This window comes from Amphiura filiformis, chromosome 5 (assembly GCF_039555335.1).
Source record: "Amphiura filiformis chromosome 5, Afil_fr2py, whole genome shotgun sequence".
In the NCBI taxonomy this organism is placed as follows: Eukaryota; Metazoa; Echinodermata; class Ophiuroidea; order Amphilepidida; family Amphiuridae; genus Amphiura; species Amphiura filiformis.
Window position 1 is genome coordinate 16703083 of NC_092632.1, and position 27072 is coordinate 16730154.

Genomic DNA, 27072 nt, shown 5'->3' on the forward strand with positions numbered 1-27072 from the left:
CACACGTAACCTTCAAAAGTTGTTACTAGTTATCTCACACAACCGGTTAAATTATTCAAGGGCGCCATCTGTTGTTGCTAGTTCTAACCTCATTTAAAATTCAAATGAGATGCCTCATTATATCTGGCGTCATTATAATGTATGTTTATTAGTCTAGGATGTCGGATTTACAGTATTGCTTTGTGTAGATGGGCGTTCCATTATTTTGCTGTTCGTATGTATGATGTACCAGAGAGCCGATGATAGATCATGGCTGTAAATGATCTTCAACATTTGAAAATCTATCTACCCTGAAGATTAAAGAGTCTTGTGGATTTACATTTACATTGGTTGATCAACGGAGGAGTGAGAGTAAGCCATCGCTAATTTCATATATGCTTGTTCAACTCGTATTAAACGTATATCCGCATCTGTACTGATTTTTCAAGATGGCGACTGCTATTATTGCCGCGTTGCTGTTCACATTATGCTCTTCTATGTACTCTTTGATGGATGCAGCGCAGACTAGGGTGTCTATCTCTACTCCTACCAGCCCTGTGTCTGTTGGTGGAATTTTGGCAATTCAATGTCAGGTTTGGGATACTCAACCTCATTTTACTATCCGTATATTACGGGTGTCAAACGGACGTTCTGAACAACTGACAAATGGTGGTATAATCTTATCGTCTGATAAATCAAATATGTTTCTTGCAACAAGAACATTTCCAGATAGATCTTCGGTTTATTTTCTGACAATGACTGATATAGTTGAGGATGACCAAGGAGAATATCTATGTAGAGTAATTGATGTTACCGAATTTAGTCGAATTGCTGAGGATTCATGTAACATTGAATTATATTCATTGCCTTTAAATCGATACCCCATTTGCAATAGTATTCCAAATCAACAGATAACATTAAATATCGGGGATAGAATAACGCTGAAGTGTACATCAGAAAAGGGAATTCCTATCGTGCAGATGAAATGGATGAATGCTAAATCTGCTGGCTATCTTTCAAGTTATGAAACAATGGACGGTAATTTAATACGTTCTGAAGTAATAACAGAAGCAGATCAATCTTTTAATGGTGCTGTGTTTCAGTGTGAAATCACAAGTGATGGTTTTCCAGATTGGAAGCGAATATGTATTATAGGTCCAATTACGGTAAGGGCACACCTCACTAATGTAAATGACAAACCACAGACTGATTTTGAAAACAAAAAGCATCAAGAACCATTTGATGGATTGAGTTTAAGAGAATCTTGTGGACAATGTCCATCTTCTAATGATATGCTAGAATCTTATTTGACTGTAGCTACTGTTGGTACAGGTCTTCTTACCATTATATTCCTTATAACAACAATAATAATGTGTCATAAATACCACAACATATCTGAACAAACTCGGAGACAACCTGCACGTGTACTCACATCTCAACAATCAGTTGAACCAGTTTATGTGTCATTACAACGGCGCCCACAAAGCACGTACAGCGAAAGAGAATACATGACTCTAGAGGATCCCAACAATCCGGAAAACAAAATTATTCTCCCAAAGGAAACCTTTGATGATTATTGTAGGACGATGAGTTTGAAAAGGGTTTAATTCCTGTCATTCTTGCTAAGTTGCTATCATTAACAAATCACTGTGTCATTTGTATATTTCAAATGGTGGCAAACTTTACTATGTGAATAAGTTTTGTGCTGTATCTGAAAAGTGTTTCGTCCTCATCTACTATATCAATAAAACCTTTACTATTACTATATTTTTATTATTATTATTATTATTATTATTATTATTATTATTATTATTATTATTATTATTATTATTATTATTATCACTATTATTATTATCATTATAAACATCATCATCATCATCATCATCATCATCATCATCATCATCATCATCATCATCATCATCACCATCATCATCACCACTATTGTTATTATTGTCACTACTTTACTATTATTTGTTATACATTGGCGTTAAAACAATGAATCTTTTAAATGTGTGTAATTATTGAAACTTGTAAAGTTAAGAATATATCTTCCCAGCGAGTTTAAATGATCAGTACCCATGTTTTAAAATATCTTTAAAATACTTAACAATGCTGAAGTCACCATAAATTACACGATTTGGTAGACTTTTATGTTACTTATTATATGCGACAGTGTTATGACCCCAGTAAACACAAAAACGTTTTAAAAACGTTTTAAATAAGTTATATTTTGGCTTTTGGTTTAGGTAAAACGTTTTAATAACATTAAAATGTCGGGTTATATAAAGGTCATGATAACGTTTTAAAACGTTTTGTATGAAAAACACACTGTAACAATATTTTTAAATGTTTTCAAAAAATGTTATTGTAAACTATTTTTGCAAACATTTTTGCCAAATATTGTGTCAATACTTAAATAACATTATGTTAAAATATTTGAATCCAGCAAACACAGAAATGTTCTTAAAATGTTTTTTCAAAACCTTTTAATAACATTTAAATGTCGGGTTATATAAAGGTCATGAAAACGTTTTTAAAACGTTATTGAAAATATTTTGGCCAAACATTATTCGCAAAATATTTTTTCAACTCCAAAATAACATTCTGTTTAGAATGTTTTGTGTCAAGTTTTCAAGAATGTTTTTGGAATGTTATTTTAATAACATTTAAAAAAACGTTTTTATACCCTTTATATAACCCGACATTTTTAAAACGTTTTCTGCAAAACATTTTTGTTTGCTGAGCAGTAGATTATCAAAAAATGTTATTTAATGTTATAAAAACGTTTTATACCATTAATGTATCCTTTATATAACCCGACATTTAAACGTTTTCTGACAACCTTTTATAACCTTTTGCGAATGATGTCGAAAACGTTTTGTGTTTGCTGGGACTATGCTCCTTTTAATTTACAAAGCAAGATTATCATTTTGAAAAAGACACCTAAAAACCAAATGGTAAAATTCAACATTTATGTAAAGGATAAGACACAATAGCATGTTCCCAGAAACCGGGAAAATGGTAGTAAAGTTTATTAAAGATCATTAAAATTCAGCCTATATGAATTGTGTTTTTGTGATCAAGAAGAGAAATTAATACATAGTAGTATTAAAATGAACTGTTTATAATTATATTGAACTAGGGCTTAAGAATGCACGCAGGATCGCATTTGGGGAAACTCTATTTTCATTACAACTTTTAAAGTAACAAAGACAAATGTGTGAAAGTATTTATTTTAGAAAAGATGAAATGATGAAAGGAATTCAATTTTATGCTCAAAAAGTCGAAAAATTACAAATTTTTTGAAAAAGATCCGAAAGCGCGTTTTTTTTGTCAACATGTTCGGTCCATCAAAAGTAGGTACGTTTACACTAGCTTACACTTCTAAATGATAAAAGTTACATATTATTCTAGGAGCAACAGTGTATACCCAGCAAACACAAAACGTTTTCGACATCATTCGATAAAGGTTATAAAAGGTTATCCGAAAACGTTTAAACGGTTATATAAAGGGTATATAATGGGTATAAAACGTTTTCATAACATTAAAAAACATTTTTGATAACCTACTGCCCATCAAACACAAAATGTTTTCCAGAAAGCGTTTAAATGTCGGGTTATATAAAGGGTATAAAACATTTTAATAACATTTTAGCCGAAAATAATTGACCTAATTATAAAAATGCATTTTTTATCATTAAGAAGTGTAAGCGAAATTAAATAAGATGGACCCAAAATTATGGCGGAAAAATCGCGCATTTGCACCTTTTTGAGGACCTTTTTTGTTTTCGAAATTGTGACCGTATAGATTAATTTCTTTGATCATTTCCTTTCTAAAAATGTATACTAGTATGCATTTGTACTAGTACTTGTTTTATTACTTTAAAATTTTAAAATTTTTGCGCCAAAACGATCCTGTGTGTAGCCTTATTATATATATTTCATATCGGTCTCAATTGGATAGTGTTTTACATTTGCTTTATGAGTAAATCAGTATGAACTATGATTATAATACTGCTAATGATAACACCTCTGTCTCGATATTCAACAGGTAGTCTTACAAAAGCATGTCGAATAATGAAATGTACATTCGGTGTAACCAAAAATAATTTAAGAAAATGCATTACTGTAGAATAATACAATATCAACATTTTAGATTAAAAACAGAAAATGAAAAACAAAAAACAAATAAAAAATGTGCATACTACTCTTTCATGATGAGAACATTATTTTGCATATTTCATGTGCCCTTTGAAAATTACTGTAATACTGCAATCATCGCAATCTTAAGGTAACCACAAATGCATGGTTACACGATCAATATCTGTTTATATTCATTACTTATCATTATTATATAAAGTGAACAAAATGAGACTCGTACACAGAAACTCGTCTTCTTGACTTAATGTTAGATTCAGTATGCAATGTATGTGTAATTTTTTTTAATAATTAAGGATTATTTAATGTGTATCTGACAGTATCTCTGTATTGTTTGTGTTTATAACGGTGTAGCTATGTATTGAAATAAGATTTCAAATAAACAACCTTATTTGTCGACACGTTTTCTTACACCAGGTATGTTTCTTATTCAAAATTGTACGTACTAAATAATTCTTGCATCAATATCAGCTGAATTTGTTGAAAATAGTTAGTACAAATAGTGGACAAGCAATAATTTTCACAAAGAAAATAACGCACGCACAATGCTTCTCATTCCGAATTAAAAAAAAAAACCCAAAAACGAATGCTCATATAAACGAATGGTTGATATATTGCTTGATAAAGAGCGCCACCTTACGAGCGTCACCTTATTATAAATGTTAATTACCAACCTAAATGAGATGCATCATATATCAGCTACTTTCCTCATAATTTATGTTAATAAGTCTAGGATGTCGGATTTTTAGCTCTGTTTCGTGTAGATGGGCGTTTCTCCGTTGTGCTGTACGTGTGAATATTATGTGATGCTACTTCGCGTGGATCATTGTGGTTCACTTTCTGGATATATTTTTGGAATAATACACTTACATAATGTTGCTGTCCTATTCACTTTTCTGTGGATTCTATCAACGAACAATTCAAACACATAAAATCGTAACTGCTGACCATAATTACTGACCAATATAGCTGATAACAACGTATAGTTTATCACACAATGGCGGCTGCTGTTATCGCTTCGTTGCTGTTAACAATATGCTCTTCTTTGCCTTCCTTAGTGAATTCAGCGCAGACCCGGGTGTCCGTCTCTACTCCTACTAGCCATGTAACTGTTGGTGGAATTTTGGCAATTCGGTGCCAGGTATGGGAGATTCAACATCATTTTAGCATCTTCATATATCGTGTTTCAAATGGTCGAACTGAACAAATAACGAACGGAGAGGAAGTTATTCGATCTTCAGAGAGGCCGAATGTGTTTTTAGCGACAAGGACATTTCCAGACGGATCTGCCGTTTATTTCGTTACCATTGTTGGCGTAGCTGAGAAGGATCAAGGGGAATATTTATGCAGAGTGATTGATGACACTGAATTTACACGAGTTGCAGAGGATTCAATAACAATTGATTTGTTTTTATTGCCTACAAATGTGTATCCGGTCTGCAATAGTATTCCGAACCAACCGATAATAGTAAATACTGAAGATAGATTAACGCTAATATGTACATCAGAAAAGGGAATTCCTACCGTGCAGATGAAGTGGATCAACATTAACTCTGGCAGTTATCTTTCAACCTATGAAACGATAGACGGTAATTCAATACGTTCTGAAGTAACAACAGAAGTTGATAAACCTATAAATGGTGCTGTATTTCAGTGTGAAATCACAAGTGATGGTTTTCCAGATTGGAAACGAATATGCATTATAGGTCCAATTACGGTAAGGTCGCACCTCAATAACGTAAATGACAAACCACAGACTGATTTTGAAAACAAAAAGCACCAAGAATCAATTGATGAATTGGGCTTAAGTCAATCGTGTGGACAATGTCCATCTTCAAATGATATGCTAGAATCTTATTTGACTGTAGCTACTGTTGGTACAGGGCTTCTTACCATTATATTCCTTATAACAACAATAATTATGTGTCATAAATACCACAACATATCTGAACAAACTCGAAGACAACCTGCACGCGTACTTACATCTCAGCAATCAGTTGAACCAGTTTATGTGTCATTACAAAGGCGACCACAAAGCACGTATAGTGAACGAGAATACATGACTCTAGAGGATCCGAACAATCCGGAAAATAAAATTATTCTTCCGAAGGAAACCTTTGACGATTATTGTAGGACCATGAGTTTAAAAAGGGTCTAATATCTATCAAGTTTTCACTTCATGATACCATTCAAAAAATAGTTCAATTTTTTATTCTGATATGCATTAAGTTGAAGTGTATATTATGTGCATTAAGTTGAAGTGTACCCTTTAACCATGTTAACACTGAATTATAAACGAAATTATAAGTGTAATGACAGTGATCTTGATATTGATATTCAACAAAATGAAAGACAAAAATGAAATCCACAAAATACCAGTTCTCTCAACATAAGACAACTAACTAAATAATGCGAAAATGAAGCATGGGGGCCAAAAGGTTTGTCGAATTATTACCATTCAAAACATTAATATCGGACAGTCACTATACAAATATATAAATATATAAAGGCGGGTGGTTTTACAATGACTCTCCATAGGTTTCTGTCCTGCATCTCTGTCTTGAGATCTGTACCTCCAATCCTGTGTTTTTCTTGATGATGTCAATGTAGGTAAGAGCTGCTATCCCAGGCTTCTTTTTCCTATGCTTCGGTATCCAGCTGACTAGTTTGGATACTTGCTCGTATTATACAATGTTCCTTGATATTGCAGCACAGTTTTGGATTAAAAATAAAACGTTCGTTAGAAAACAATGATACATTTTATGCTCTTTATGATTATTAAATTATTTTATGTTTTATATGTCCTTTTAAATACTAAAATAATACGCCATCAATCACAATCATGTTAACATTTTTGGTAACCACAAAGTTGTATTCGCTTGATGTTTTTTACATGTATATAATATAAAGCGAACAAACTGCAAATCGTAATCATTGGAATGTTTTATGAATCTAATATCCCAATGTGCAACATACGTCGTATATTATATAATCTCTGACATAATTAAAGAAAAACATTTGTATTTGTATTTGTGTTTAGGTATTATGTTTATAACGGTATGGCTGTAAAGTTTTAAAATGACGTACATTAATATGCATGATACGAACGTATTTGTCGACACGTACTCTTAGGTATCATTAGTTTTGCTTATTATTATATAAAGCTGGCTTCTTTCTTAGCTGCAGTATTTTTTCGTCAAATTTTTAAAGAATAAAATTAGAAAATATTAAATTTCCTTAAGTTTAAAAAGAAAAACAATAGTGCGCACAAATGCTTTTACACACTTCAATTTCACTTAAATTCTCATACAAGTTGTATTACAACCACATGCAAAAGTTGATTTTCTTGTTCAAATGGCGCCATCTGTTGTTACCAATTACTATTCACCTCATTATGAATTCCATTTACCACTCCTAATCTCCTAATGAGATGCATCAGACATCCTCTGCTTGCCTCATAAATTATGTTAAATAGTCTAGGATGTCGGATTTTCAGTTATGTTGTGTATAGATGGGCGTTTCTCCATTGTGTTGTTCGCGTGCATATGTGATGTTACTTTGCGTGGATCATGATCATTTCATTACTGGATATGTTGTTGGAATTATCACCAAACTAGTGTAATAATTGATGGATATTTCTTGATTTTAACAATGCTTCGCAACAGAAAATGCTAGTGCTTAGACCAACATGTACAGCTGATATATGACATATCGATATTATTATTACAAAATGGCGACCGCTGTTTGGGCTTCATTGCTGCTATTCCTAGGCTACTCTTTGCCTTCATTGATGGGTGCAGCGCAAACCAGGGTATCTATCTCTTCTCCTACCAGCCCTGTAACTGTTGGAGGAATTTTGGCAATTCAATGCCAGGTTTGGGATACTCAACATGATTTTACAGTGTATATATTTCGGGTTTCAAACGGACGTACAGAACAACTAACAAACGGTGGTATAATATTATCTTCCGAGAAATCAAATATATTCCTAGCAACAAGAACATTTTCAGGTGGATCGGCAGTATATTTTGTAACCATGATAGATGTAACCGAAGATGACCAAGGCGAATACTTATGTAGAGTAATTGATGTTACCGAATTTACCCGAATTGCTGAAGACTCGATTACTGTTGCATTATATTCATTGCCTGGAACGAGATATCCGTTATGCAATAGTATTCCAAGTCAACCGATAATAGTAAGTATCGGTGATAGATTAACGCTAAAATGTACATCGGAAAAGTCAAATCCTACCGTACAAATGAAATGGATTAACACTAACTATCTTTCAACTTATGAAACAATAGACGGTGATTTGATGCACTCTGAAGTGATAAAAGAAATAGATAAGTCTTTTAATGGTGCTGTGTTTCAGTGTGAAATTTCAAGCGATGGTTTTCCTGATTGGAAACGAACATGTAGTATAGGTCCAATTACGGTCAGTTCAAATCTCATTAATGTTAATGACAAACCAAGAACTGATTTTGAAAACAAACAACACCCAGCACCAATTGATAATACGAATTTGAGAGAAACTTGTGGGCAATGTTCAACTTCTAATGATATGCTAGAATCTTACTTGACCGTGGCTACTGTTGGTACAGGTCTTCTCACCATCATATTTCTTATAACCACGATAATAATGTGCCATAAATACCACAACATATCTGAACAAACTCGGAGACAACCTGAACGCGTATCTCAACAATCAGTTGAACCAGTTTATGTGTCACTACAAAGACGTCCACAAAGTATGTACAGCGAACAAGAATACATGACTCTAGAGGATCCAAACAATCCAGAAAATAAAATCATCCTCCCTAAGGAAACGTTTGACGATTACTGCAGGACGATGAGTTTTAAAAGGGTCTAAATTTCGTGTTTGGGTGTGAAAATGAAATAAAGGTGTTGTAGCATTTAGCAAATGAATATTTAATTCGTCAAATGTTTTAACAATCTGTCTAAAAAGGCTTTAATTCCCGGCCTTTGACGATAACTGTTTGACGATAAGTATTCAAAGGTTTCTCAATCGTTTCTAATTATGTTTTCCCTTCACGACACCATTCCGATAACTTAAAAATATATGTGCATCTTTTTATATGGATGAGACACTAAATTTAATGCGTAACTATTAGTGTATTATTATTGTTATAATTACCGTATTATATTATACGGAAGATACACAAATTGTCCGTCTGTCTCATCTACAAAACATTGCTCTTAAAACTGTCACGCGAACAAAAACCATAAAACACATTACACCTATATTGAGAAAACTTCATCGGTTACCTGCTAAAGACAGGATTTTTTTCACAATTCTAATGTTAGCTTTTTGCCATTCTATTAACATGTCTCCAGTATATATAATTTGATGTCCGACTTATCAAAACCTTTTTGGACGAAATTACGCACCGATAGATCATGGGGAAACGGTCTTTTGCATTACCTACACGTCAAATATGGACAAATATACCTGAACATATTAAACTGTGTACATCTGTTGCTTCTTTTAAGACTGCTCTGGAGACATACTTGGTAAGAACTGGTTGGTGCATTTATATGGCATTACTTGTCAGTATGATTTGTTTAAAGCACGTATAGTTTTACTGCTTTTTATTTGCTTATACAAGTAACTTAGGTTTTATATTGTATTCTTGTTAAGTGTTTCAAATTACAAGTATTTTTATGTATATATGCCCTAATGTGTGCGTCATGAACGTCTACTTTTAGACGTTTAATAAATGGCTTAATTATTGTTATATGTTATGTATTGGTGTAATAGACACTGTCAAAATGATTTTACGACACTGGTAATAGGTTAACAATTGTTCACGTCTGTTAACTATTTTGTTGTTCTGATCAATATGATCAAGAAGAGAAATTAATAATTATAATTCAAAAAACTGAATTGTACATACAGTTTCAACTATAGAATTGACATCACTGTTAAATTACATGTTCACAAAAATGCAAAACTTTGCCGACAAATACCACGTTCCTGAAATTGTAGCACTTGATTTATTTAACATTCAACGCTCGTGTAGTTGTTTCTTTTATGTTGTTTCTTTTTATTCACAAATAGTGAATTGTTATATAATTCCCTTTGTCCCGATCTGGCAGTGTTTAGTTTAAGCAGGGACGTCGCGGGAGCATGCCCGAGTGGTGTTTGCACTCAAATTTGATATAAGGGATAACATTTCCGCGCATTGTGCACGATTTTTTTTTCGGGGGGGGGGCACAAAACTTTCCTTTTGATATATTGTTTGCCATAACTCAAGAACCACAAGACTTAAATAATAGTTAAGGGGGTACTACACCACTCGATAATTTTTTGTCTATTTTTGCATTTTTCTCAAAAACTAATAACACAGTGGTAGCAAAAGTTATGTATATTATAGGGGCAAGGAATCCATTTACTATACTGGAATTTCAGTGACCCAAGACAAGCGGTTCGTTATTTATGATAAGAAATAAGGTACCGCTGAACCGCTTGTCTTGAGTCACTGAAATTTCAGTGTAGTAATTGGATTCCTTACCCCAATAATATACATTACCTTTGTTAGCAGCGTGTTATTATTTTTTGAGAAAAATGCAAAAATAGTCACAAATTTACCACAGGGGTGTAGTACCCCCTTAAATGACAAAAACTAGACAAATCTGGCTCCTGGTATCCCCGCCTTATATTAAGAAGTAGTGTGCATGGATTTGATGTTTACAATGTCAACAATTACAATATACAAATATTAACGGTAATTGTACAACTATAATCACACCTAATGTTCATTCGGTGTCTTCATTAACTATTTTAAAAACGATTTATTGTAGAATAAAACAATATCGACAAAGTAACCTGACATTTAATAATACTATACCAAATTGTGACACTTGATGATGTTCAGTTTTCGTTGGGATAATGTTAAGGATGCTGTTGTAATTTGTTCTATGTTTCATAACGTATAACCATCACATCTAAACACGACAGTTGTCGGAATCCACATTTAAAGATAATAAAGAAAATATTTATGAAAAATGAAGAAAAGAATGACAATTTTACAATGTACTTCTAAATAAAATCTATATCCTCCATCAATCATCCGATATATATTATTTTAACTAGTTTGAGAAATAATAAATTTAAGACAACCACCGTGTTTTCACGTTATGGGTCTCATACGTCCCTTTAAACTTGAATCTATGGTAACTACCCTCACTTACAGTTAGCTGGTTGATATCTGTTTGTAATTTTGTATCAACTGCTACATGTAAAGTCCCAATCGTACACGATGAATCGTACGCATTCGTTCTTGTAATACTCTTAAGGAATGGGGTATGAACGTTTGGACAGTATTTATTGTGGGATATTAGAGCACACCAGACATATTGAATTGCATTCTGAATACGAAGAATGTCCTTCTGATATCAAATAATTTTGATTTTTTGAAATTCGCAATGTAATACACATTTTATGGCAAATGACTAAAAAGTGATATTTTTGATATTTAACAGTACTCGAAGTAAACTTTAAGAATATATCATTATATTTATAAAAATGTACTTCGAGGACTGTTATATATCAAAAATGAGAAAAAATCACATTTTAATAATTTGTCATAAAATTTGTATTATATCGTGAATGTCAAAAAATGAAAATTATTTGATATCGGTAAGACATTCTTCGTATTCAGAATGCAATTCGATATGTCTTATGTGCTCTCATGTCCCACAAAAAATACTGTCGAAACGCTCAAAACGCTCATTCCAGATCCCTTAACGTAATATCTCAATATGCAAATATTATGTAAGAACGTATGATCTTCTAAAGCAGTTAATAAAAATTCTGCATGTATTTGGCTTGTGTATAAAACAGCATAGTGGCGAATGTATTTAAATAAAATGTTAATATACATGATACGAACCCACTTTGTCAACACGTTTTCTTACATGTACATTTACCTATTCGGATTATTGCATTAGTAAGGCTAGCTTTTTTATCTGTAGCATTTACTCTATAGTTTAAAAGAAAAACCAAAACACACGGGGTACAAATAACTTGCAAAACGTTTAAAAAGGAAAACCACCACGCACAATTGCTTCTCATTTGAGTTTTATACACGAGAAATAATTTGATATTTTGATACTTTGTACAGCGTTCTGCAAAATTTTCATGCAACTGGATGCAAGTTGTATTAATAGTATGTTGATAAAGTGCGCCATCTTTGTTATCAAAGAGTCTTCATCTCATTATGAATTCTAATTACCAATCCTAATGAGATGCATCTCATATCCTATGCTCATAAATTATGTTAAATAGTCTAGGATGTCGGATTTTCAGTTATGTTTTGTGTAGATGGGTGTTTCTCTATTGTGTTGTTCACGTGCATTATGCGATGCTAATGCGATCTTGTGAATCCTGATATTTTCATTCATGATATGTTCGTGGAATTATTAATATAATATTTTGATAATTGGTGAATACATCTTGTATGTTTACAGTGGTCAGCAGAGAATGCGAGGAGATTTTAATCGTAACTAGTGCTTATATCAATCTGTACAGCTAAAATTCAACATTTATTATTATTACAAAATGGCGGCCGCCGTTTTGGCTTCATTGCTGCTTTTTCTTGGCTCAACTTTACCTTCGTCCTTGATGGGTGCAGCGCAGACCAGGGTATCTATCTCTTCTCCTACCAGCACTGTAACTGTTGGTGGAATTTTGGCAATTCAATGCCAGGTTTGGGATACTCAACATGACTACAAAGTGTCTATCTATCGCATTTCAAATGGACGCACTGTACAAATTACGAACGGAGAAGATATAGCACGGCCTTCAGAGCAACGTAATGTGTTTCTGGCAGCTAGGGCGTTTTCAGGTGGATCATTTGTATATTTTGTGACCATGGTAGACGTTGATATTAGTAAACAGGGTGAATATATGTGTAGAGTACTCGATATAACTAAATTCACACTAATTGCTGAGGATTCAATAAACATTGAATTGTATTCATTGCCTTCAAATGGCTACCCGATCTGTAACAGCATTCCAAACCAACCAATTACCGTGAATATTGGCGATAGATTAACACTTAAATGTACATCTGAAAAGGGAATTCCTACAATGCAGATTAAATGGATAAACACGAACTCTGCTGGCTATCTTACTACATATGAAACAATAGAAGATAATTTAATACATTCTGAAGTAATTACGGATATAACAGAATTCTTAAACGGTGCATTGTTTCATTGTGAAATTACGAGCAACGGCTTTCCCGATTGGAAACGGATATGTGTTATAGGACCCATAACGGTAAAATCACAATTTGCAAATGTAAATGACAATGTGAATAACCAACAAATTGTTAATATTGACAAAGGGATTCATGATATTAACAAAGGAATGATAAATTTAAACAAAAACTGTAAGAAATGTTCTTCAAATAGTGATACAATGGAATTTTATTTAACTGTAGCCACTTTTGGTACAGGTCTTCTCACCATCATATTCCTTGTAACAACAATAATAATGTGTCGTAGATATCATACCATATCTGAACAAACCAGAAGACAACCTGCACGCGTACTTACATCTCAACAATCAGTTGAACCAGTTTATGTGTCATTACAAAGACGACCACAGAGCACGTACAGTGAACGAGAATACATGACTCTAGAAGATCCAAACAATCCGGAAAATAAAATTATTCTTCCAAAGGAAACATTTGATGATTACTGCAGGACGATGAGTTTGAAAAGGGTTTAAATTTATCTACTTTACTTCACTTACACGTTTTTACCAATTAGATATATTACAATTATTCGCGCGTGTGTTTAATGAATGAAATTATATTACGAGGATATGCTTATCTTATTGATATAAAATGTTTTATGTCCCATTACGACAAGAGAAAATATGGAACAAATGCCATTTCCATAAAAGGAAGCATAGGACGCAAAATTACATTATTGTTATTTGTCAGTTAAGCTTAGGGTCGGTTGCCCACCATTACACATTTTTTTGTAGGGCCTGAGAGCCATTGGAGAGCACATCAAACATATCGAATTGTATTCTGAATATGAAGAATGTCCTCCTGATATCAAATAATGTTGATACAATTTATAATACAAATTTTATGGCAAATGCTGCGAAAAAATACTCTGCAAATGTTGTTATCCGATCATTTCAATTCAAGTTTACAGTTAATTTAAGTTATTACACCCTTTTCTTTGTAGTGGTGAGCACCTTTAAAAGGTCGTGTAAATATTGCTAATGTGACAATGTCTCACTGTGTTAGAGAAATTTTATCATCATGTTAATTAATGAAATATACATTTGTTATTCATAATTATACAATTATAAAATAAAATTGATTATAATAGTGTACTAAACGTGGTAATTATTGTACTGGATTATATCACTATGTAACAGCTCTAAATAACACAGTCGTACTTTGTATATATATATGTGTGTTTGTATACATATTAGCTGCAAAACTATTGAAATAAAATGTCCACATACATTCTATGAACTTACATTGTCCATAATTATTCTTTATTAAGGTGCATTAGTAAAAATGTAGTATGGGGCTATGGGTTACATAAGTTTAACTTATTAACCAGTTGGAGCATTGTTTTCTTGCTTTGCTATTAGCACTCTTCGTGTAATGTTTGTCTGCTAGATAGAGATAATAACCAATCAATATTTTTAAAAAGTATAGACGAACCCAATTTCACGCATTCCTACACCCCAATGGCAGCTAAAGCTGGGTCCCCGTCGGCTCCATCTCACCTAAAATGTGAAATGATGCGGCCTTGGAGGGTATTTTAAATTGCATTATATCACCCGTGTACACGTATACAAAAGAATGATAACAGCTTACAACACAATATTATCTAGCATCGAATTTTAAGCGGCTTTAATCCACCCAATTGGGCAGTCACAACACCAGTTAGGTACTGCGGGGACCCAATAATGGCCGACCAAATCCTGACCATGACTTGGCTCGTTGGATTCGTCTAGTCTATAACGAGAAAGCCCACACAAAATGCTTCCTGGATAGTAAAGCATCCCTATACTTCAGTGCTTATCCAAGTGCGTACAATGGCTGAAAGGCGGGAGTCTGTTTGAATGCAGGGACAAAGAAACTGAAGTCCACAATGCTCACCAAATGGTTTAATTGGTTTCTGCAGGGAATTGAAGGCAGGAGAATTGGATGAAAGAAAGAACCAACCTTAGAAGACAAAGATCCTTCAAGGTCCGAGGGATTCCGAAACAATTGCCACGTGGCTGTCCCCATAAAGACACCAGATGACCTTGAATTTCACCAAAACATTTCCGTGGGTTCCTTGCGATTTAAAATGTCATTATGTCCTTTATGGAGTAGGTAATTATATTCGTCCAATCGCCACTTCCGTGCAACCTTCTTTCGTAAACATTTTCCTGATACCTTGCAGAAACCAATTACACCATTTCGCGACCATTCTAAAGCCATCAGGGCATTTTGTGGCTTAACGTTTCTGCGTTTAAAGGCTCGGATAACGACATTTTCACGTATTTTTGTGGGACCTGAGAGAACATCAGACATGTCAAATTGCATTTTTAATAAATGTAATATTGATATCAAACGACAAACAAAAATGGTGTGAAAATCGTGAGAGAAGAGCACACAAGGAGGTAACGAGAATCAAAATTATCTCCAAAATGAAACAAATATGATTGTTGGTCATGGTATGCGAGAACATATTCAGGACAATAGAAATTGTTGCAATAAAAATAGAAGTATGCGCATGCGTTAATTTCAACAAAAAGGCGCTAAAATATGACTAATACGAGGTTTGCGGAACAGCAGCAGTGTGCGTGAATTGCTATACTAAGTCTCATGCTAAAATTAGACAAACTTTTCGAAGTTCATATTTCTAATTCAATTCAGAGCCTCTCTGGTGTGCTACTTTAATTGCAAAAACATGATCTTTTAAAAACAAAGGGTTCATTAAGAAAGAAATATGTGACCCATCACATCGAAACAGATGCATTTATACAAAGTGTATGTAGGTGGGGTGAAAAACCGACGATCAATTGAAAATTTTGACCTTTCGTATTGAAGATATGGATTTTTTTCCCAAAACACCAAAAAAACATTTGGGGAAAAAAAACCCATATCTTCAATATGAAAGGTCAAAATTTTCAATTGATCGTCGGCTTTTCCTCCCAGCTACATACACTTTAAGCATAATCATTAGATTTATAAAATTTACTTCGAGGACTGTTATGTATCAAAAATGTGAAAAATATCAAATTTTAATAATTTGTCATAAAATTTGAATTATATCGTGAATTTCAAAAAATGAAAAACGAAACGCTCAAAACGCTCATTCCAGATCCCTTAAATATTACTTTATTCTTTTATTTTATATAACCAAAATCTAAGAAACGAAGAGACTTTACTTGTGTAATTTAATATGAACAATACCTAAGAAAAGAATTTCAAGATGATTTTTAGATGATGAAGATCTAACACCTTTTCTGTGTTTAATGAAAATAAATTTGCAAAAAAAAAGACTTTCAGTTTATTAAAGTGTGATTTGAGTAATGAAAAATAATATGAACAATTTTGTTGTCCTTAAGGTTGGCCTGGAATTATGGAAACTTTCGGGCCTCCTAACTGCTAAATTTTTGGTCTAAAGTATATAAAAGTATACATATTTAGAATGGCAAAGACTTGATAGGTTCATCTGTCAGGTCAAATTTGGGCCAAAATGCTAAATTTTGGCCCAAAATCCCAAAAAAACTGTTTTGGCCCACTTCTTTTTTGTGCATCCCAGTTATGAGGCCCGAAAGTTTCCATAATTCCAGGGTTCAGACCAACCTTAATGTCAAGTTAAATTAAAGTTAAAGTCATTTGGAAAAAATGTCAAGTTTTAACAACAACCTTGTCATCATTATGAATTGATAAAGTGGTTGCATTTTGGAAAATTGCCAACAAATTGAAAAAGTATTTTAAAAAGAGACAATTTTGGAAAGATAGCCAAATGTTTCCTCTTTTCCCAGGGTTTTGAATTTTTCAAGTCATTGAAATGTGGGTGAAGTTCTGTAATAAAATGCTTAGAATTTTAGAAATGGGGGGGGGGGGTAGTATTTGTGAACCCTTTATTTATCCTTTGAAGGTCATAAACCTGCTTATAATAATAATTACAACGCTGCACATTTTAAAGATTACGTAGATTTTGTATCATGAGTCTAATGGTATTGATATATACCACGCCATAACGCCCTTAAAAAAATTTTAAACGCCATCTTTTATACATGTATAAGATCTTTGATTTATATTTGCAAGGCATGAAGGATAATGTGAAGATTGCATGCCATGTATGAGGGCGCAATGATGCCATATCGCTGGTGATTTTCTCATTGCCAGATCATTTAAATAATACAAACCACTAATAACCAGGTGGCGAGCGACGTGATAAATTTCCAGAAACGGCAAAACTGCTTATCGTATGGCACGTATTTTGCGCAATAAAAGAGAAGTCTGGTTTACTTTGTGAAGAACCTGGTTTCTTGATCAAAAAAAACCTTATTTTGTGATCCAAAAAATTGGTTTGTAGATCAACATGATCAAAGAACCACGTTTTTCGTTGATAAATCTGGTTTCTTACTCGAAACAGCGGGCGTGACTATTGACTATTCTTTCATGGTGCATACTTTTTGGGCGTATAGCATGCACAAATTTCCTTTTCAGACTATTTTAGCCCCAAATTTGATTTGATTGGCCACAAAAACACATTGTTGTTTGGGCTAAGGGGGTGTAATTTTGTGTGTGTCAATTGTGATATTTAAGTTGTTATGGTGGACCGAAAAAATGATGACAGTTAGGACGCTGGACAACCGATTGTTATTGTTCTGCAAGGCTCACTCAGTCATTTAATAAGGCAATACAAACGATCGAATTTGATATTCAAATGAACAAAATTTTGAGTTACACCTTTTCAGTGTAAAATTTGTTTTCCCGGCCTAATGAAAAGCAATAATTTTCATTTTTTTTAGTAAATGTCAGGAAAAACTGTAATGCTTGATACTGTATTTTTTTTTCAAATCTTAGTGTTAAACTTAGTCGTGAAATTCCGTCATTTAGTGTAAGATTTTCGATTTTGATAGGCTTCAACTCTGCCCGTGAGCCTTTTTTGGATCAACCTTTTAGCTTTTCAAAGTAATATAGTTCGCTAAAGAAGGATTTTTCCCAACTTTCTAACGCACATCACCGTGAGCGATATATCATAGTTTTGTCAGAATTTCCGTTTTGATTCCATAATTTTGACTACCAGCAGAAAAAAATTAAAAATCCACGAGTGAAATACTAGCATTGTGGATCGATATCTCTGGGTGCCCGGCCTGGATACAGTTTTGCCAGAACTTCAATATAGCAAAGAAATTACCTAGTGTTTCGGTATAGTGCCTTTTGTTTGTGTTTGTTTGAAATTGCTTAAACCCACCGAAAGTCATAATGAAGCAGCCAAAACAATACAAGGTTAAACACGGAAGTTTATAACAACCTATTATAATGACCTAAAGGAAAAATCATTTATGGTAACAATGAGCCTTGCATTGTAAGTCATGGTTAAAATGTGTTGAGTACCCACCCCACCCCCATAGGCCTACATAATATTACATACCGGTACCTTATAATATTTATATAGCACGGCTATAGCTATACATTTAGAAAGTAGGTCCTATAGCGCTAAATTATGACAAATAGGCCTACACAAACCCGAACGCAAGTCTGAAGGGTGTAATGAAAATGCCAACCCGCGATGGGGGGGGGGGTCATTCAAAATTCACCTGGAGATAGGAGGGACAGAAAATTAAAATCCCCTCTAATAACACGCGAATTTTTCTAGGTCAGTGGACAGTGGATTTTCCCATGGACCTCATCCTAGGTAAATAAATAAACAAACAAACAGACAAAATGGTTTTCATAATCATGGAATCCATAGCCCCTATAAATTGAAATTGCAGGCTATCACGGGAGCAAATTTCCAAAATCCACCTCATTTACCAGAATTGGGGATTTGGGCTACCAAATCGCTGGTCAGTCAATCCTGGTTTTCAATGGAAAAGGGACCTGGGTTGACAACAATTGAAATATCGATTATTTCTGCTGGTTGCTCTCGAGGTAAAGTACTAAGTTTGACATTTTCGGAGCATAAAGGGGAAAAGGGTAAAATAAAAACGGAAATTCTGACAAAACTATAATATATAGACCCACACGATGTGCTTTACAGAGGTGGGAAATATCTTTCTTTAGCAAACTATATTAGTTTGAGACGCTAAAAAATGAATTCTGTAAAAAGCTCACGGGCGAACTAAAGGCCTATAAAAATCAAAAATATCACACTAAAAGACACAATTTGATGCTTAATTTTAACACCAGGATTTTTAAAAAAATGTTCATCCAAGCACTATGTTTTTATTTGACATTACTGAAGAAAAAAAAATGTTGCTTTATATTCGACCGAGAAAATAAATTTCATAGCAAAAAGGTGTATCTCGGAATTGTGTTGATTTTAACATGTATCGATCGACTTTTAGCGCGACTAAGTAGAACAAAAGATCGGTTGTCCTGCGCTTAGACTGATGACATGAACAACAACCTTGTCCGTCATCATTGTGAATTGATAAAGTGGTTGCATTTTGGAAAAAAAAAAAAAAAAAAAAAGTATTTTAAAAAGAGACAAATTTGGACAGGTAGCCAAATGTTTCCTTTTTTCACAGGGTTTTGTAATAAAATGCTTAGAATTTTAGAAGGGGGTAGTATTTGTGAACCCTTTATCCTTTGAAGGTGATTAACGTTGCACATTTTAAAGATTTTGTGGGGTTTCATGAGCCTAATGGTATTGATATATACCACGCCATAACGCCCTTAAACTTTTTTAAACGCCATCTTCATTTATATAAAGATCTTTGATTTATATTTTTGTAATTGTACATTTGACCTGAAAGCTCCTTACTTTTAACATGGCCGAGGCACATCTCTGCCATTTCAGATAGGGAGTGCCTCCCCGGGGAGTGATCCTGTGTCCCACCTTATTAATAAGGACTCCGTTCCCCTCCTTTATCATGTTTACAGGGTATGTTTTGTGTGACCTGAGACACACCAAATTGCATTCCGACTACGAGGAATGTCAAATGATTTAGAATTTTTAAATTTATGGCAAATTATTAACATTGATATGTCACCTCATTTAACACACACGGTTCTTTTGAGGACACTAAATTCACGTTTTTTCTATTACTAACACAAATCCATGACAATTTTCACTGGTTTGCGTGTGACGAAATGTCCGCGCTTTCGATTTTATGCGTAATTGTTATGAATTATTTATTAAGTTATAATGTAATCGCCTCGATCCAATTTGCAATAATAATGCAGTAAAATTATATAACGCCCAAGCACACAAGAGCTGTCGAAGGCTAAACCCGATATCTTAAAGGTGATCATCGCTTAATGCTGATGAAACGAAATTTTAAAACAGACATTGTTGATCTTCCAATTCAAACATCCCATCTTTTTGATTTTTTAAGTGATTTGATTCTAATTACCCGGTATAAAAAGCCCAAACACATTAAGTTAAAAGCAGGTTAAGTCGCCAGTCAGCATGGCCAGTCCGTCAGTAAGTATGGCAAGTCCGTCAGTCAGTCAATCAATCTGCAAGTCAGTTTGTATGCCAGTCATCAGTCTTGGTCAGAAGAACCGCTTACCTAAACTCACCAATTAGCCATTGCTTAAACCATCGCTTAATTTCATACAAGAATTGAGCTGTTGGTAAAAGGCTTTACTGAACGGGTGTTGGGTTGTTCATAGTTGAACCAAATATTGGGTTAAAATACCCAACATCGACACAGTGTAGTTTATATTTTTGAATAAAACCTTAATTACAATAACAATGAAAATAATCATCTTTGCATTCCACGAGAAATGATTTGCAATACTGAAGGTATTAACCTTGACCGCCTAAGGGCTTTTTGGTGACGGTAAGGGAAAGAAGGAAGGAATAAAGAGAGAAAACAAAAAAGAAGTTGTTTGCTCTTGGTGGGATTCGAACCCGAGACCCCTCGCATGGGCTTCGCTGGCCAGCGAAACCGTGCCTATATATCACTTAAGGTTCGTTCATAATACCACCGCATTTGCGATGCATTGCTTTGCGATGCGGTGCGTTGCCGCACTGCATACTACTGCATTGCGATATCGCAATGAAGTTAAATACATTTTAACTTGGAAATGCGACGAGTTGCGTTGAGTTGATTTGACTTGTGGTGGAGGTGGAAAAACTGTAGATTGTTGAGATAAATATATTTATTTATTCATTTATTTATTTATTTATTTATTTATTTATTTATTTATTTATTTATTTATTTATTTATTTATTTATTTATTGATTGATTGATTTATTTATTGATTTATTTATTTATTTATTTACTATTTAATTGCGCTAAATGCTTAGAGTGTTATGTTTGTAACGAATTAGATAGAATCGGGATTTATCACAGACTTTCACAAATTGCACGATTAATAAAGGGTTATTTGCAATTCTTAGCACAAACGTTAATCTTCAAACATATCCTCAAGCATTGCATCGAAAATATGAGATAAGAATGTTACAGAAGTACTTAATTAATTCTATATTATGATTTTAAAACATATTTTGGATTAGAATGTGTTCTATTCAACTTAGCTCAAAAACTATACGGTATGCGTCCCTGCCTGAGATATGATATGAACGGGTGATAGGCACGTTGATGTACGAGATGACTTTGTGATGATGCACATCTATAAATAGCAACTGCTTTAAGCACTGAAGCTCCGAAGATGTAAATATCAACTTCGGGATACTAACTTCTACAGGAGAAACTTGTCTTTGAAAACTTTGTTTATACTATCAAATCGCTTCACTTCTATTATCTATTTTAAGCAAAACAATTGCACTGTGCGTGTGCGTAAGACAACGACGACATTGGACATTTAGTTTACAAATGTTCTGCTCATTGGCCTACATCATCAGTTCATAATCAGTTGGTATCAAGATGGCGGTACCTGCACTTTTCTTCCTGCTAGTATATGGTTGTATATATTTTCTGCTCTCTCCATGTTTGATGGCGGAAACCAAAGTGGAGGTTACCACTCCAGTTAATCCAGTAACACTGGGAGGAATATTAGCTATTCGTTGCCAGATATGGGGAGTTGAAAGAGAACATGTTGTCAAAATTTTCCGTACTTTGTCTACACGTACGGAGGAAATAACTTCTGGTGATACCTACATGCGTTCATCCATTAATCAGCGTGTGTTTCTTGCCATAAGAAATTTATCCGATGGATCTGTTGCATATTTCATAACTGTAACAAACATTACACATGAAGATCAAGGAGATTATGCATGTAAAATTTTCAGTATTTCTGACTTTAATTATATCAACATTGCTGGTGATTCAATTCAGATCAATGTTGTTTCTCTACCCAATGAAGCCTACCCTGTATGTGCAAGTTTTCCCATGGATCCTATTTCATTGATGGAAAACAGTACGCTCAAATTAACATGTTCATCTGAATCAGGAGTTCCTGCAGTCGATTTGAAGTGGAGGCGAGATAACCACAATTACTACCATGACTACGTAGCTTCAAACATTACTGATGGCGATATAATTCATTCTGAACTTACTTTAAATTTAGATATATCTTTTAATGGCTCCATATTTTATTGTGACGTCACAAGCAATGCATTTGATGATTGGATACGGACATGTCAAATTGGACCAGTGGCAATAAAATCCAATCCTGTCAGAAAAAGCGATATTCCAGTCACTCAGGGCTCTGTATTTAAAGTTAATACGATTCAAAGGTCATCTATTAATTGCGAAAGGAAATGTCAGCGTCATAACGAAAGACTGAGATTCAATTTAACTTTGGCTACTGTTGCTGCTAGTATTCTGAGCATTATATTTTTGGCTATAACAATTTTCATGTGTTACAAGTACCACAAAGTTTCTGGAATAGCTACGATGGATCACCACGATGATGACTTGGAAATTAATTATGATGAGAATTCCGAACCAGTCTATGTGACATTAAAACGATGCAGCACAGGGGAGACATCCTACATGACCATGGATGATCCGACAAATCCGGAAAATAAAGTACTCCTTCCAAAAGACGTTTTTGACGCTTATTACAAAACGTTGAGTTTAAAAAGAGAAAAACATTTTTGATGTACATTGCAGAGCAAAGGAAACATTTACCAGAAAAGCCCTAAACACTTAAAGGGGCATTTCGTGATCCACAACCTCATCCCCCACTTTTCTCAAAAAAGTTGAGATTTTTATATCACTGGAAACCTCTGGCTACATAATGTTTATGTACAAAATATTTCTTGCAGATTAATTCGTTCAGCAAAGATATCGTGAAATTTGAATTTCGTTCTGGTGCACCAGAATGAAATTACAACGCATTGTCTATGGAGCCGTGTAATACACATAATCATGCATAACTCGCGAACGCAAAATCGGAATCAACTGAAATTTTGGGAATAGGTTTTTTCGTGGATATCTAATGAAAAATGACATAAATAGAGGATGCTAGGATCACGAAATACTCCTTTAATGAAACAATATGCAAAATGTTTGTTTACCATATTGACAAGCAGGATTTATTCAACAGCGATAGTATTGTTATCATGTTATCGCTTTGCCTTCATGCAATTTACAATATGGGATAAATTATTAGTTTTGAAACTATAAAATGAAATTCACCACTCTTACAGCTCATCGGTCACATTGGACTCCTTAACAAATATGATAAAATATAATTATTAGTAACAACTGTCAGGAAAGTTTCCTGGGCATATAAAGCCATAATTTATGTGATTTGTAATGCCCAATGATGTACTGAAATAATTGCAGTAAAATGTAGTAATATTAAGGGATCTAAAATGAGCGTTTATTGCGTTTCGACAGTATTTTTTGTGGGACATGAGAGCACCTCAGACCTATCGAATTGCATTCTGAATACGAACCATGTCTTTCTGATATCAAATAATTTTCATTTTTTGAAAATCACAATATAATACAAATTTTATAACAAATTATAAAAATTTGATATTTTTCAAATGTTTGATATATAACAGTCCTCGAAGTAAATTATATAAATATATGACATATTCTTAAAGTGTATGTAGCAGGGAGGAAAAGCCGACGGTCAATTGAAAATTTTGACCATTCATATTGAAGATATGGATTTTTTCCCAAAAGACCTAATTTTTTTGGGTGTTTTGGGAAAAAATCCATATCTTCAATACGAAAGGTCAAAATTTTCAATTGATCGTCGGCTTTTCATCCCACCTACATACACTTTAAGTATAATTCATCAGATCTATAAAGTTTACTTCAAGTACTGTTAAATATCAAAAATATCAATTTGTAATGATTTGCCATAAAATGTGTATTAAATTGCGAATTTCAAAAATCAAAATTATTTGATATCAGAAGGACATTCTTCGTATTCAGAATGCAATTCGATATGTCTGATGTGCTCTAATGTCCCACAATAAATACTGTCCAAACGTTCATACCCCAGCCCTTAACCCGGAGATATCTGGTTTTATTCCGAGTTCACCGATCGAGTGATGACTGTCAGTTCTCGTGCATGTGTATTATTGAATCAGTGGCGTATAAACTGTGTGTATATCGCTATGATCATTTCGATTTATTGGGGCTAGACTACTGGCCTCAGATATGCTAACGATAACTCCCGATAAGTCTACCTAAAACCTAATCCGAATCTCTAAATCATATCTCAAAGCCGCATAATTCTAAAATACAGGGTGTCCCAAAATTCTCGATACCATTTTGAACCATCACATCTTTCATTATAGGATTGGTTGAGGGGAAATCAAAATGCTTATTTGGAAAGAGTAAATGTGTGCAATTATTTGAATACCAAACATAATACATTTTCCATCGTTAATGACCAATAAACTGTGCCCTCAGTAATTTAATTTGATGATTTATCTTTGTTTACAAAGTTACATGAGTGATGATATTTTCGGGGAATTCCCCTCTCAAAATGAGCAAAGTTGAATCATATCTAATTTGGAATATTTGGAAACCCCCTGAGGTTGTAAAGTGAAAATGATGCAATGGAATTCCCCTAAGGAAGTGATGTAATGAGAAAGATTAATGTTATAGTTATGGCTTGGGAATTCCCAAGATCACATTTGGCTATTTTAATAGCCAAATATTAAAATACTTGGGATTTCCCATTGCTTGATATATAAGAAAATGTACACACAATTATTGTCACAGTTGATAGTGTTGATCTGGGCTAGCTATATAGCTAATATGCTTACAGTCCAATTCCTTCAAAGAAAGGAAATTGCTAACCAGAATTAATTTAAGTATTCAATGCACTACTACCTGCCGGTGTTGTCGGAACACGTCAAAGAACGTTCTTCTTCCAAGAAAGGAATATATATTATTCTGCCGATTTGCTGAAGTCTGGCTAAAGGAGCAACACAACTGTCAAAATAAGTGGGGACAACTGCATCGCAGTCCTGCTTCCTGAAGATATTGTGTGAAAGGTGGAAATAGCAGTATAGTTTAGTATTGGAGAACGGCGCAAGGATTAAAGAGACTTTGGAGAACTGTATTTGGGAGAAAGCAGCACCATTTTCGTGTGTGGATTTTATATGCAAGGATTTATAAATGCAAGTGTACAACGGACTTCGCTGATTTTCGCAGGACAAGTGATTAAGGATATATACATCAGCCGTCCAGAACATTGCAAGAACTCTGTTATCTAAGAAGAAGAAGAATGCTGGCTAAGTACCAATAACTTAAAACATTATTGTGATTGTGTGATTATTTATATGTTCATTTTGTTGTCATATATTGTACCAATCCTACATTACTTTCAATTAAAGACTTAGATTTTGTTAGCTTAATCAACCAGTGTATTTGTGGTGTCACTGGTGTGAGTTCGGGTAAAAGGTGATTTTGGCCTTGAGTCAAGTACGACTCGTAACAAAATAAATACACCTCAAATGCGACATGTCAAAATACTGGTAACCAAAAATGTGAGGGTCTCCTTGTGAATTATGAAATCGATTTTTAGGCTTCGCTCTTTACCATTTTTACTAGTAAATTTACTAGTCAAATAATAGTTTCAACCCTGGCCCTGCTCACTGATGATGAAGCAAAACTGAACACTAAATGTGACAATGTTTCGAATATGCCTTTGGAACACTTACACCCACCTAGGTATTGGAATTGAGATTTTCATCCGCTGGCAACAGAGACTCATCTATCAGGGCACAGTTCTTGAACCCCAATATATTTGTATATTCATTGAATAACCTTTGACAAATCAGAGTCTATGGACAAATTTGGGTACAAAAAAACTCATACTCTGTAACAAATTCAAAATGCTATGTCACTTGCACATATCATGGAAGTATACTATATAGTGAGTATGGTCAGAACCCCAGGGTCAGAACAGAGATCAAAAGTAGAATCAGACTTGCAGCTGGAAGTTGATTCCCAATTGGGTAATAAAACCACAGCTTGCTGCAACTCTAATTTCACTGACCTCCAAGCAGGTGATGTCAGCCACTTACTCCGATTTCACCATTCAGAAGTTCACTGTTGTTGTGGATATTATAATGTGCAGATGATGAGCATTGATCATGTTGAGCTAGGTACTGTTTTGCTATCCAATCTTTCTTCTTTCTTCTTCTTCTTTCTGACAATAACTTCAAATTGCTTCTCCTCCTACATGTTACATATACACCCTACAATTATGTCACTTGCACCACACAGACCCTAGAAAGTTCTATGGTCTGTGCTTGCACATATGTATCGGCTATATCCAGTGGCCATAGGGTCTAAACAGAATT

The 27072-nt window shown here is 34.0% G+C and overlaps 1 protein-coding gene across 1 annotated transcript; it reads left to right on the forward strand.

Annotated features, from left to right (window-relative positions):
- Positions 1-21907: 21907 nt before the first annotated feature.
- LOC140152726 (uncharacterized) lies at positions 21908-23518 on the forward strand. Its single transcript, XM_072175194.1, has one exon. It carries the CDS (start codon positions 22214-22216, stop codon positions 23390-23392), a length of 1179 nt encoding a protein of 392 aa, XP_072031295.1. The 5' UTR covers positions 21908-22213; the 3' UTR covers positions 23393-23518.
- Positions 23519-27072: the final 3554 nt, after the last annotated feature.